Source organism: Saccopteryx bilineata, chromosome 5, assembly GCF_036850765.1.
Source record: "Saccopteryx bilineata isolate mSacBil1 chromosome 5, mSacBil1_pri_phased_curated, whole genome shotgun sequence".
NCBI classification, from domain to species: Eukaryota; Metazoa; Chordata; class Mammalia; order Chiroptera; family Emballonuridae; genus Saccopteryx; species Saccopteryx bilineata.
In genome coordinates, this window is record NC_089494.1 from 8,877,069 (window position 1) to 8,890,414 (window position 13,346).

Sequence of the window (13,346 nt, forward strand, 5' to 3'; positions counted from 1 at the left end):
GCGGGCCGCAGGGCTGACCGAGGAGGCCGAGGTGACGAGGAGGAAATCTGCCGGCTCGGAGCCGGGACCAGGCGCTTCCGCCGGGCCACCACCGTCCTTCTCGGCCTAGCGTGGCCCGCGTTCCGGGATTCCCCGGGGCCAAAATGTAGTGAGTTGGGAGGGTAAACCGCGCCTCGCACTTGCCTCGCATCGGGTGACCAGTAACTGGTAATAGTCTTTGCTCGGCGCTGGGCCTTGTCCTACGATTTCGAAGAGAGTCTCCGGTAGCCACGACGCCATCTTGGGACGCCACCGTCGTCGCTAAGACAACCAGGAAGGGGCGGGGCTTGACTGGGGTCAGGAGGCCAAAGCCCTAGTTTCAATCGAACCCCGCTTGTGAGTTGACAGGAGGTTTCTAACTTGGGGTGACGTCCCTTTTTCCAAAGGTCTGAGGGAACTCGGGTCTGTGAAATTTCCACCTCAGGTCTCCGGTGACCCGAAGGGGAATTAGTTCCTGCTACCACGGAGGGGCGGGGGGTGACCCCGGCGGAGGGATATCAAGTGAAGCCTCCCACTTCCCTTCCTGGTCCCTCGAAGGGGTCGGGAGGAGACCGCAGGCCGCCGGGGAAGTCGGGCCGGGCGTCGCAGGCGGGCGGGGCGATGTGATGGGCCGCGAGTAGGCAGCGGGGTCTCTCCCGCGCGCCAGCCCGTCAGCTCAGCCGGAGGGCAAAGTAGTTCCCGGACGGCGTTGGAACGGGCGGCAGGGAGGCGGCGCGGGCGGAGGCGCACGCCGGCCGCGGTGCTGCGGCTCAGCTGATAATTGAAGGGACCCGAGGAGCCGCCGCCGCCGCCGTCGGGGGGGTGGGGGGAAGCGAGTGGAAGTTGCTGCCGCGCCACCGAGTCCGGACCGGAGACTTTGGGGCCCAACTAGGTAACCGGGGCGCAGTGGCGAGCGTTGGGGCCAGGCATAGGGGGAGGGGGATGTGCTGAGCTTTGGGGGGGGGGGTGACGGGCGCGGGGAGGAGCTGGAACCGAAAGTCCCAGGAAGCCCGGTTGTGTCATCGCGGCGACTCGGCCTGCTCCCGGCGGCGGCACGGAAGGACCGGGCCGGGGGCTGACTGGCGCGGCCGGCGCTCGAGGGCGACCGCGGCCGGAGAGACCCGGAGCCGGCGGGAGCTGGGGGTGTCGCTGCGTCCCTCCCTCCGGCCCCCCGCAATGAGGAGGGCCCTTCACGAAACCGGGGTGAGGCAGCCCCGAGGGGTGCGGGGGGGCCCGGAAGTGGGCTTCGGAGCGTGGAGGGCGTCTAGGAAGAGAGAAAGTGGGGGGCCGGAAGTGCAGGTGGGGGGTGTGAGGACGGCCAGGGTTCCCCGGAAATGGGATGGGGGCCCGGAAACCGGGAGAGGGGAGGCTCCAGGGCCGGGGACGGCCCGGAAATGGAAAGTAGGGAGCAGCTCGAGTGACAACAGTTGAGAGAAGCGAGGGTCAGCGGAGGGAGAGGCCGGAGTGACTTTCGACCGCGGTGAGGGGCTTTCTGCCCCGGGGGACGGTTGGGGGCGGGGGACGGGGTCCGCGCCCGGCAGTTGTGTGAGTCGGGGAAGTTGAGGCTGAGGGAGGCCGGCGACGAGACGGGCACGGGCGTGCTGGGGGCGGCGGGCATGCGAGAGGCCGAGAAACTTGGCTGAGCTGAGTCGAGCATCCTTCTAAATGATGGAATGGGAATTGGGAGGAGGGGTCCAGGACTTGGGGGGGGGGGTGGACCAGTTGTCACTCCAGTCATATTATAGCATTCAAAGCGAGTCAGGCGATTAATTTATTTATATGTGGGTTACATAAAACCTATTCTAACGTCTGTGCCTTCAGTTCACCCTCTCTCCGCCTCCTTTCTCCACAGTGTAGGCTTCTAGTTCAGGAACAAGTTAGAGGGGAGTTCAAATAACGAAGGTGGTAAAACCCCCAAATCCTGCCCTCCGTGTCGTTCCCTTCCTCAGAATTAAGGGAAAGCCTGCATTTTGTTTTTAGAGGCAGGAATTAATGAAGATTCAAAAACACATGCAAATCGGGGTGGGGGTGGGGTGGGGGGAAACGTAGACTTTGGAACTCCAGCTGGGGGACAGGAGGGGGTCGGTTACCCTTGCGTGGTGAGGAGAGAGCGGGAAGGGCTGCTGCTCAGCCCGTGGACAGATTTGTTGGTTTCCGATAAGGCCGTTTGGTCTGGGGGAGGTTTCGCTTCAGCATCGGGTCTGGCTGTGGGTATAGTTCAGCTGCTTCGTTAGTTAATCGGGGGAGGGACTGTGTCAGTGTGCAAACGTTCGTGTGCGTGGTGGTGGTGGGGGGTGGTGAATAGCGTGGGGAAACGGACCTGAGCGGACTTCCAACTGCTCCCCTGCAGCGTCTCCCTTCCTGGTCGGCGTTCCCCGATCCTGCCTGGGCTGCCAAATCACCCGATTCCTTGGCTTTACTCGGTTTTGTAGGCCCTTGAGTAGTCTGTGTAACTTTCTAGTCCTTTCCAGCCTCTCTAGATATTTTTGGCATTAAATTTTTAAAAGATCTGGCAAGTTGAGTCTCCTCTCTAAAAACAAAACAAAACAAAAATATATACGGGGCAGAGAGTTGAAAGAGCTACTGAGTGGGGTAAAAAACCGAGTCTGGAACAAAGGTCCTAGTTGTTAAGAGAAAAAAAAGCAAGAGGCCTATATATGAGGCCTGTGTGTGTCGCATTTACACAGTGGTGGGGGATGCAGGAGGGACACAGGGTTAAGGAGTAGAATTATCAGTAGTTTAGAGACAATAAGTTGCAGAGGGTGTTAATGAGGCTTATTTTCATACTTACATCATGCAAAGGGATTCCTATTAAGAGTAAATTTTAGAGTAAACAATTTCTAATTCTTTTGAAACTCCCTGCTCTATGTTTAGTGCCAGGAATATTGAATTAATGTGGCTTTTATATCATTGTGCGATTGTGTGGGGAGTTTTTTATTTCATTTATTTTAAGCCTAAGAGAGCAGAGAGCACATTAACATGGTTGGGGTTTGTGGGCTTTGTCCACAACTGCCTTTCTATGAATGTGCCAATATCCATAAGAATTGGAGAACTGTAATTAAGATTATCGTTTTTTCCATTTGTTCCCCTGTTTTTCAGGAGTTTGAGTGGTTTTTAAATCTGCTCGACTGACATTTACCACTTAGTTTGTGTCCATGAACAGACTTTTTGTTTTAGTTTTTCATTTGCTTTCTAAAAGTTTTGGAATACTTTTGGCAGTTAGAGTTCTAGAAGAGGCGAAAGTAAAACAATTATATTTAAAAAATGAAGGGAGATGCTAGGCCAGGGTAAAATCAATGATTTCTAGCAAAGTAAACTTGAAGTAATGTTTGCTTTTCCATTCTAATTTAAGATCACTGGGTTTATGTTATCTAGATAAGGTTTTATCCTATTTTAAAGACAGCATCCTAGCAAAGATACATACTGGCTTGGGAATTCATACCCTAACAGTAAGTACCTGTGTGACCTTGAGCTTTTTACTTACCTTATCAGGTCTCCAGTTGTCTTATTTGTGAAATGAGGATGTGCAATCACTATCTTATCTCACTGGGTAGTTGTGAGACCCAGTGAATATAATGGCTGTGAAAAACTACACTGCAATATAAGTGTAAGATACTAGTTTCAGAAAATTATATTAGCTATTTGGAGGTCATTTTAAAAAAGATAATAGTTTCTTATCAATGGTGGTGATTGGGGGAGGTTGATGGTAGTTTGAGGATAAGTTACAGCACTTTATAATGTGAAATTGGTGCTAAATTAGTAGTGGAACTTGTGCCCAGTTTCTGTTAAAAGATTTTTATTTTGCATTACCATGCTAGATAATTTTTTACCATACAGCCAACTGAATAGATTTGGTAATTCTCTTTAGAGAAATTTAAAACAAATTTCTTTACATTTTTTATCAACTATTTTTCTCTTGAGTTTTTTTTGCTAATCCCTTCATCTTTTTCATCTATTTCTCCAACTCCCTTTCTGACAGCTGTCAGTCTGTTCTCTGTATCTTTGAGTCTGTCTCTTATTTTATTTTGTTCATTAGATTCCACGTGTAAGTGAAATCATATGGTACTTATCTTTCTCTGAGTGGCTTATTTCACTTAGCATAATTCTCTACAGGCCCATCCATGCTGTTGCAAAGGGTAAAATTTCCTTTTTTTTTCTTTTAACCAGTTGAGTAGAAATTTCATTGTGTAAATGTACCACAGCTTTTTTATCCACTAATGGGCATTGGGCTGCTTCCAAATCTTGACTGTTGTAAATCTATGGTTTTTAGCCAATGGTGCCAGTTCGTGAGAGTTAACCAATGTTATATGAAGTTATAGACCCAGTGATTATAGACTATAATCTTCATACAACATCAGGGTGGTTAACTTAGACCAGCACAAAATTTCTGGTGGACCAGTGGTTAAAAAATACTGTTGTAAATAATGCTGTAATGAACATAGGGATGCATATATTCTTTCAAATTAATGTTCTCATGTTTCTTCGATAAATACCCAGAAGTGGAATCACTGGGTCATAACGCAGTCCAAAATTTTAAATTTTTTGAGGTGACTCCATCCTGTTTTTCACAGCGACTGCACCAGTCTGCATTCCCACCAGCAGTGCATGAATGTTTTCTTTCTCCACATCCTCTCCAGCACTTTGTTTTTTACAATTTTATTATTCACAGAATATGTACCTATTCTTGGTTTGTGGCTCTTTTGAAACTGCCTATCTAATATCAGAGACTACAATTAAGGAACAACATTTTGGAATCTCAATTTTATTTATAGAATCTAGGGAGGTTTTTTATTTTAATTTTAAATGGATGGGTGGGGATCTTTCAGAGCAAATGTGGTAACAGTTGCTGTTTTATTTTTCCTCATTTGCTGATGCAATTTGATGAATTTGATGGCCTCAAGTTGAAAAAGCAACCTGCTTGTTTCTTCTCATCTTCACTCAAGTTCTTGCTACTGTTAGCCTGACGTGCACTTTTCCTTCCTTTAAATCATTTTAGGTTCATTTCAACTCAGCCTTTCAAGTCACTTTCTTAAAACTTTTATTTTTTGTTTCAATGAATCTAGATATGCTTGCTTCATTTTGGGATCGTAGTGCTAAATTCATTGACATGTTGCTTTTGTTTCCATGACTGGATTATGAGCTTCCAGAAGGCAAAATTTGCATTAAGGTGCACTCATAAACCTGAATGAAAATAATAGCTATTTTCCTTTCCATTCCAAACCAATAATGTTAGCTTGGCATTGCCCACTGTGCAACCAGTCTTCTTGGTTGGAAAAGATCTTGGCCCCAGTGGATTTCTCAGGGTGCTATTTAGTTTAATAATCACAAACTCTTCACATCTTCGTGACTGTTGTGACAGAGTGCCTAGACAGAGTGATAGAATAAGAATTGGTGAATGTTATACAATAAATATAATTTGTAGATTGTTATAATCTTGGTGTTTTAGTCCTTAACATGTTTTATATAAAACATAGCTTTATGTTTTGTTTTGTTTTTTTGTTTGGGGTTTTTTTTTTTTTTTTTTTTTTTTTTTTTTTTTTTTTTTTTACAGAGACAGTCAGAGAAAGGGATAGATAGGGACAGACAGACAGGAATGGAGAGAGATGAGAAACATCAATCATCAGTTTTTCGTTGCGACACCTTAGTTGTTCATTGATTGCTTTCTCATAGGTGCCTTGACTGGGGGGCTACAGCAGACCGAGTAGCCCCTTGCTTGAGCCAGCGACCTTGGGTCCAAGCTGGTGAGCTTTTGCTCAAACCAGATGAGCCCGTGCTCAAGCTGGAGACCTCGGGGTCTCGAACCTGGGTCTTCCCCATCCCAGTCCGACGCTCTATCCACTGCGCCACCGCCTAGTCAGGCCGTTTGTGTATTTTTTTTATAGTGCCTGTGTGCAGTTTAAATATCTATATTACAGATTTCTCAAAGGCATAAACCCCTAGCTGTTTTTTACAACTCTGCCTAGTCTGTTAGTTTACTCTGTATATATTGAGTGCTTGCTGCTGAACTAGTCTTTTGATTTTGATTTAAATACAATTTAACTTGGCTAAAGGCCTGGATTTTTGAAAATTCAGTTCCTTTGTATACCTGAAATTTATATTATTAAGTGATGTTACCCCAATAAACTTAATTTTAAATAGTGCAGTTTTTAAATTAAATCTATCCTAATTTATTGATAGTTTTAGGTTGTTGACAAAAGAAGTTTTTTCCTAGATTGATATGGTCTGTTGAATAGTTTCTCTTTGAGGCCTTTTAGATTTTAGTTGTGGTTTTTGTAGTTTCATTAAACTGGATTGGCCAGAAGAAAAAGGAACTTACCTGTTACGCAGACTTACCTATGTTGTCTCGAGTGTGTAGAAGCTGTTGGTCATAGCCAGTTTTATGATTATGCTTGATTTAGAAAGTCATTTCAGTGGCCTAGAGTAAAGAGCTGCTTGCTCTTCAGTGTTCTTTCCTTAGTGGACAGCACTGTTAAAGTGTGTGTGTCTGATGTGAGGGTGAAAGACCTATTTCCAGTGCTGGCTGTGCCTTTTCTGTCTTTGTGTCCTTGGGCAAATACTTAACCTTTATGTGTTTCAACTGCCTGATCTGAAAAATGTGGTTTATTGCTACCTAACCTAGAGTTAATTGTCATTTATATGCTAAACACTGTGTTTAGGAAATTAGGTTACAAAGGTGGATGGGAACATAGGGCCCTTTCTCCACTGGTTCATTGATTGCATCATTGACCATCACCTCATTTGGTAACATCCTTCTATCTAGAACATATTTATATTATATAGGTATACTACTTGAAAATATTTGGGTATACAGTGGAATTCCGTAGCTGATTATAAATTCCTTTAAGTGCCTGACTTGTAATAAGAATTCTTTAAATGTTTATTAAAGGACTAAGTGTTGTGAGAATAAAATGATACAGTAAGTGAAAATATTTTGTAATGACTTAATGTCCTATTTGTTTTGATAAACTTTTTGGATTATTGTTAATGCTAAAAAGCTTTGGGGAGTTTTGTTTTTAATCTATTGGTATATATTTTAGAGACTGCAAGTTTTTTAAATCATACAGATTAAATTAAGGCAAGCCATTTCTTTTTTTTTTTTTTTTGCATTTTTCTGAAGCTGGAAATGGGGAGAGACAGTCAGACAGACTCCCGCATGCGCCCGACTGGGATCCACCCGGCACGCCCACCAGGGGGCAACGCTCTGCCCACCAGGGGGCGATGCTCTGCCTCTCCAGGGCGTCGCTCTGTTGCGACCAGAGCCACTCCAGTGCCTGGGGCAGAGGCCAAGGAGCCATCCCCAGCGCCCGGGCCATCTTTGCTCCAATGGAGCCTCGCTGTGGGAGGGGAAGAGAGAGACAGAGAGGAAGGAGAGAGGAAGGGGTAGAGAAGCAGACAGGCGCTTCTCCTATGTGCCCTGGCCGGGAATCGAACCCGGGACTTCTGCACGCCAGGCCGACGCTCTACCACTAGCCAACCGGCCAGCGCTCCATTTCATATTCTTTAATTGTCTATTATTTACATATACTAGCTGATCATTTAGATGCAACATTGACTACCTAAGTATGTTTTGATGCAATATGTATATTTATTGAATATAAGGTTGAGTTTTATACGTCACTTTATTCTCTTTGTTTCTTAATTTTTATAAATGATGTTTTTACCCATGTAGGTTTTTGAAGGCTATTAACAAGCTGAAATGTCTTATCTACAAGCCTGCAATACTTGACATTACAGCATTTCAATTTGTATTTTAACCAACTTGTTGGCTGTTATAACCAATGAGTTCTACCCTGACTTTAAAACTGTTACTCATTCTACCCTTGGGCAGCATGCTGAGTAAATAGATGTACCTGTGCCATCTTCTTAAGGTCAAATTAACTCATTTTGAAGAAGCTGGTAAACATGTGTGATGCCTTGGAAACCCAAAGTGAGTTTTATGGGGAGCCTATTTGAAATTCACTGTTGAGTTGTAATTTAAGCCACTTTGTGTCCTTAAAGAGCAGGTTCATGGAGATCATATGTTGAAGGCCTCCCCCACCTCCTTTTTAGAATTCTTGAAAACCAAGTGCTTGGAGTTGCTTTGTAAATAGCAAATACATGAAAATGCTACAACTTCTGCTGTGGCCCCAGTATTTGGTAATCGTGTTGGTTTTGTACCTTAGCTACATGCAGTCAGATTGAGCTGTTTGTTCCTCTCTGAACATACTCAGAAACTTCAGCACCAGCTTTGATTGCTTACCTGGATTAATACCCTTCCACCATTTTATATTTCTGTTGCTACATATACTGTCCACACTTTTTTGCAGTAGCTTCTGTAAACTTCTTCACTCTTCTCCCCTCTTCTGTTTTCTCTATCATTTTCTTTGTGTCACTTAGAGTGGTCACTGTCTCACATAGTTAGTTGTTTGCATCTTCTTTACTAGGTCTCTGGCTTCTTGGGGTAGAGATCTCTCTCATTCTTTCCCCACAGTGGCTGGCAGAAGGCTCCTAACATAATGCATTGTACATGGTAAGTGGCAGTGGTAGACTTTGTTTTGGTGACCAAAGAAAAAAAAAAAAAGGAAGCTGTTGTGAACTAGTGTTAGCATCATTGCCATAGTTTACTGTTAACTTCCTTATTTTCAGGCTTTGGTAGCTGAGTGCAGGATCCTAGAATGAATATAAATTTCTCAGAATTAGGCTCCTGAAAATCAGCTACTTCCATATAAAAAAAATCAGTTATTTAAGGCATTGTTAAGACGCTAGACTATTTTATTAACTTGGTTACTCCAGGTTTAGCATTTGGTGCTTAGGCTTAATAGTAGATGGAAGTTTACTTACCAGTACATATTGAGTATTTACTGTGCACCAGGACTGGACTGGGAGGAATAGGAAAGGGACTTAAGATGTAATTCTTGAAGGGGGATGAGGGGATGGGATCAGAGAAGGTGAAGGAATTAGGACAAAGGGGCTGTAATGGGGGGCACGTGGTTGGAGGTGAGGGTGTTATATTGAGTAGGACACTTGAATCCATGTTAACAATTTAACAATAAATTAAAATTAATTAAAAAAATTAAATTGTAAGTAAGAATCTAGAAAAAAATGTAGTTCTTGTCATCTGAGTTCCATTAATGTTTCATTTAGTTGATAATCGCTTATTTTGTCTAATTTAACTCAATAACTATAGCATAGAGAAGTATTCTGTATGTATTCCAATTGGAGGTTTCCTGCATTTGGGAAACCTCAAAATGAAAATCTAAGTTAAGGAACAGATGAATTAGGGTACAATTTTTGGCTCTACTGAGTTTTGGAAGCGCCTCCATTATATAAATTTTTTTTTTTTTTTTTCATTTTTCTGAAGCTGGAGACAGGGAGAGACAGTCAGACAGACTCCCGCATGCGCCCGACCAGGATCCACCTGGCACGCCCACCAGGGGCGACGCTCTGCCGCGACCAGAGCCACTCTAGCGCCTGGGGCAGAGGCCAAGGAGCCATCCCCAGCGCCCGGGCCATTTCTGCTCCAATGGAGCCTTGGCTGCGGAAGGGGAAGAGAGAGACAGAGAGGAAAGCGCGGCGGAGGGGTGGAGAAGCAAATGGGCGCTTCTCCTGTGTGCCCTGGCCGGAATCGAACCCGGGTCCTCCGCACGCTAGGCCGACGCTCTACCGCTGAGCCAACCGGCCAGGGCTATATAAATATTTATATTTCACCAGTAACTCGTGTGTGTATTTCTGGTTTCATACAAGGTTTCTATCCTCTTGGAGAGTGCTGAGGAGAAATAAGAGATTTATGCAATGAGATCTCTTATGTTGAAGTGTACTTTATTGCAGATGAATCAAATTATGACAATAGAACACAGCATGGAACAGAAGTACAAAGTTGAGTTTTATACAGTGGGTACTCAGAAGGTGAGAGAAATTCAGCCCTGGGTTGAAGTTTCTGAGGAGGACTGCATGGGGAGAGGAGGGAGGTGAACCAGCCGATTGTTTGGATAGGTATAGAAGACCGGGTAGCTAATTTTGGTGAGGCTCTGATGTTAAGATAAACTGGCTCTTTGGAATAGAGGGTCCACATTGATGAAATCACAAGAAATTTGGGCTGAGATTATTGAGGTTCTCAAGTGGGAAATTAAGAAACTAGATTTAACAGACATGTTAAATTTATTGTTGATTCCTGAGTAAGCAAAGACAACATGAAAAAGATACAAAATACTTATTTTGTAAATGAACTGAAAAGAAAAACATGCTTTTTTATCTTATTTATCTTGTAATGAAATTGCTTCCATTTTTGGACTACAGATAAAGGTTTTTGTTTTAAGTTTTGGGGCTTTAGGAGCAGTGGAGGTAAAATTTGTTCAGTTTCCCTATGTAATATATAGTTAGTTTTGTTCAGTAAGCAGGAGCTGATTAAGTGTCTGATGATTCTAGTTCCTTAGTTCCGAATTCTTCCTGTAGAGGAAGCTGGAATCATTTTGTCTTAATACAGTCAACTGTATATTCAGAGATTTAAAAAAAAAAATTCAGTACTGTTTGAGAATTAATAACATGATTTTTTTGTGAATTATGCCATAATTTGTCAGTCTTATACATGGGAAAACTTTTGCTTAGCATCTAATGCAGTAGAAAATGTTTAAAATAAAAGTGAATTGTGGTTTAAGTGTATTTACATGCTTTTAAGAAGTGCAAGTTAATATTACTCTTTAATCACGTTAAATATTTTAATTCTGGCTAATGTCTTAGTAGACTTTGTTACCCCTTTTACTTTTATAAAAGTATGTCCAACAGGACTTTAAAAATGAGAAATGAGGTTAGATGGCGGCTGAAGGGAAAATAAAGAGAATAACATTTTATGTAGGGGTCTGGTAACCATAATATTTACCTTTTTTCAGTAGCTTTTGTTTCTAGAGTGTTCTTATAGACTTTGCTGACTGCAGTTTGAATTAATTGGATTCTTACGTGGAGATAGGCCAGCTGTTAGTGCAAGGTTATGACTTTATACCTGTCAAGGCTGTATAGACCAAGATTTGTGGTGTTGTGTGGACTTTAGAATAAAAATATTTGTGAAGTCTATTTCTGCTACAGCAGGCAAGAGTGCCTATTTTTCTACAAGACAATTAGACAGTTTTCTATTTTTTGCCTTTTTGAAGTAAATATTTTCGTTTCTTCTACCCACCAAGAGAAAACTGCTTAGTGTCCAGAGAAAATTTGACCTATCTCGACTCCTTCCCAAATCCAAAAGCATCTGTGCCCTACTCCCAGTAGATGGCAACAATTAGTCTGAATTTTGAGAAGATTCAGTACTTAACTTTGTGATCAGACCTGTTTTATAAATATTTCTCGACTATCATTAGGAACTTTAGTGTAGGTTTTCACATTTTGGCCTCGAGAGACTTTTCTTAGAAAACTTGACTATTAATTGCAGAGTCACCTTTTTTACTCTGTTCTTCACCCTGTCTTTTGAAAAGTTTTGCCCTGCCAATTGCTGCTATGAGGTAAGACTCGGGGAATTCAGCCTTTGGTTTGGTGCGCTGTAAAATAATCTGGGTCTGCCTCTTCTAACCGTCTAGTGTTACTTTTCAGCTGCCTGTATATTAGGCCATGCCATTTTTTTCCAGGTATCTTTTCATTACACAAACTAAGCACTACTGGGAGGAATTACTGAAGAGATAGTAGACCATCATTTGGGATCTTTGTTGTAGCACCTCTTTTAAATGATATTTAAGTTATATTTCTTGGATCGGCCCAAGAATCGGTAAACTTAATGTTTACTGGACTAGCAGCATTTGTCTTCTGTGGAGTGGACTTTCCTTTTTAAATTTTTTTATTTTATTTTTACAGGGACAGAAACAGAGTCAGATAGAGGGATAGATAGGGACAGACAGGAAGGGAGAGAGATGAGAAGCATCAATTATCAGTTTTTTGTTGCGACACTGTAGTTGTTCATTGATTGCTTTCTCATATGTGCCATAACCACGGGCCTTCAGCAGACTGAGTAACCCCCTGCTCGAGCCAGTGACCTTGGGTCCATGCTTAGTGAGCTTTTTTGCTCAAGCCAGATGAGCCCGCGCTCAAGCTGGCAACCCTGGGGTCTCGAACCTGGGTCCTTCCGCATCCCAGTCCGATGCTCTATCCACTGCGCCACCGCCTGGTCAGGCTTGTGGAGTGGACTTTCTACTTCATTCCTGTATTTGCTTACATTGAGCTTATTAATGCTTTTGTTTCTTGTTACTAAGAAAATTAATTCATAATTGCATAATTAACTTTTGAGAATTTACTATATTCAGAGAAACTTAAAACTTTCTCAGGATGCCTGCTGAGTTTATTTAAATTTTTAACTTGATAGTAAAGGATTTGGGTAGTTTCCATTTTTCTTTTAAGAGAGTTTTAAAATTAGGAATGGCTTAATCTACAGTTCTAAGGAATATAAAGTCAAGAATTTACTAAAACAGTTCTAAAAATTCTACAGTTGTTTTAAGTGCTAGTATTATAATTATGGTGCAAGGGAAGAAATTATCTTGGTTTCAGCCACTGCTTCCTGCATTTTCTTTTAAAGGTGTTGCCTGAATTGCATTACCAATACTCTCAGACCTAGAGAAATGGTCATTTAGGACATCTCTGCTCTTAGTGGCATTAGTCTGCAGTTAGCAATGGAGGTAGAATTAATGTGTGTGAACAATAAGCAAATGGTATTATAAATATTTTAGCACACTCTTTATTTAAATCCTAGGTCTATTTTGGGATTATGAAAATATAAAAGATGCAGTCCTTGGCCTTGAATTAATAGTTTTATAGGGAGGGTGGTAAACTTGAGAACAAAATTAACCATTAAAACCTATCAAACTGGGCCCTGGCCGGTTGGCTCAGTGGTAGAGCGTCGGCCTGGCGTGCAGGAGTCCCAGGTTCGATTCCCAGCCAGGGCACACGGGAGAAGCGCCCATGTGCTTCTCCACCCCTCCCTCTCTCCTTCCTCTCTCTCTCTCTCTCTCTTCCCCTCCTGTAGCCAAGGCTCCATTGGAGCAAAGTTGGCCCGGGCGCTGAGGATGGCTCTGTGGCCTCTGCTTCAGGCACTAGAATGGCTCTGGTTGCAACAGAGCAATGCCCCAGATGGGCAGAGCATCGTCCCCTGGTGGGCATGCCGGGTGGATCCCGGTCAGGAGCATGCAGGAGTCTGTCTGACTGCCTCCCCGTTTCCAACTTCAGAAAAATACAAAAAAAAAAAAAAAAAGAAAAAGAAAAACCTATCAAACTGAATTCTGAGACATTACCCAGATGCCTCATCAAGTGACTAGATGGAATACAGAACATGGTAAAAATATTACCAAGGTATTTCTCAGAATAGTTATATTATCTGC

General features: G+C 43.0%; 2 protein-coding genes across 18 annotated transcripts in view; one reads left to right on the forward strand and one right to left on the reverse strand.

Moving 5' to 3' along the window:
* FBXO36 (F-box protein 36) overlaps positions 1-432 on the reverse strand; it is a 77,580-nt gene extending 77,148 nt beyond the window's left edge. The window contains exon 1 of one of the 2 annotated variants that reach the window (XR_010731900.1): positions 184-214. Coding sequence is in view for 1 of the 2 variants with exons in the window: in XM_066279952.1 (XP_066136049.1) it covers positions 184-279 (96 nt within the window). In the remaining variant the exon portion in view is untranslated. Of the gene's footprint in view, positions 1-183 lie in introns of both variants that reach the window. The other variant, XM_066279952.1, reaches the window with a different exon arrangement.
* The window catches only part of TRIP12 (thyroid hormone receptor interactor 12), a 156,344-nt gene that overhangs the window by 176 nt on the left and 142,822 nt on the right, over positions 1-13,346 (forward strand). For 6 of the 16 annotated variants that reach the window (XM_066279911.1, XM_066279917.1, XM_066279921.1 and 3 more), the window contains exon 1: positions 624-910. The exons of 1 other annotated variant lie outside the window; for it this stretch is intronic. The gene's annotated coding sequence lies outside the window, so the exon portion shown is untranslated. Of the gene's footprint in view, positions 1-622; positions 911-1,044; positions 1,222-1,360; positions 1,499-13,346 lie in introns of those variants that run through there. 9 more of the 16 variants (XM_066279919.1, XM_066279915.1, XM_066279920.1 and 6 more) reach the window with 4 other exon arrangements.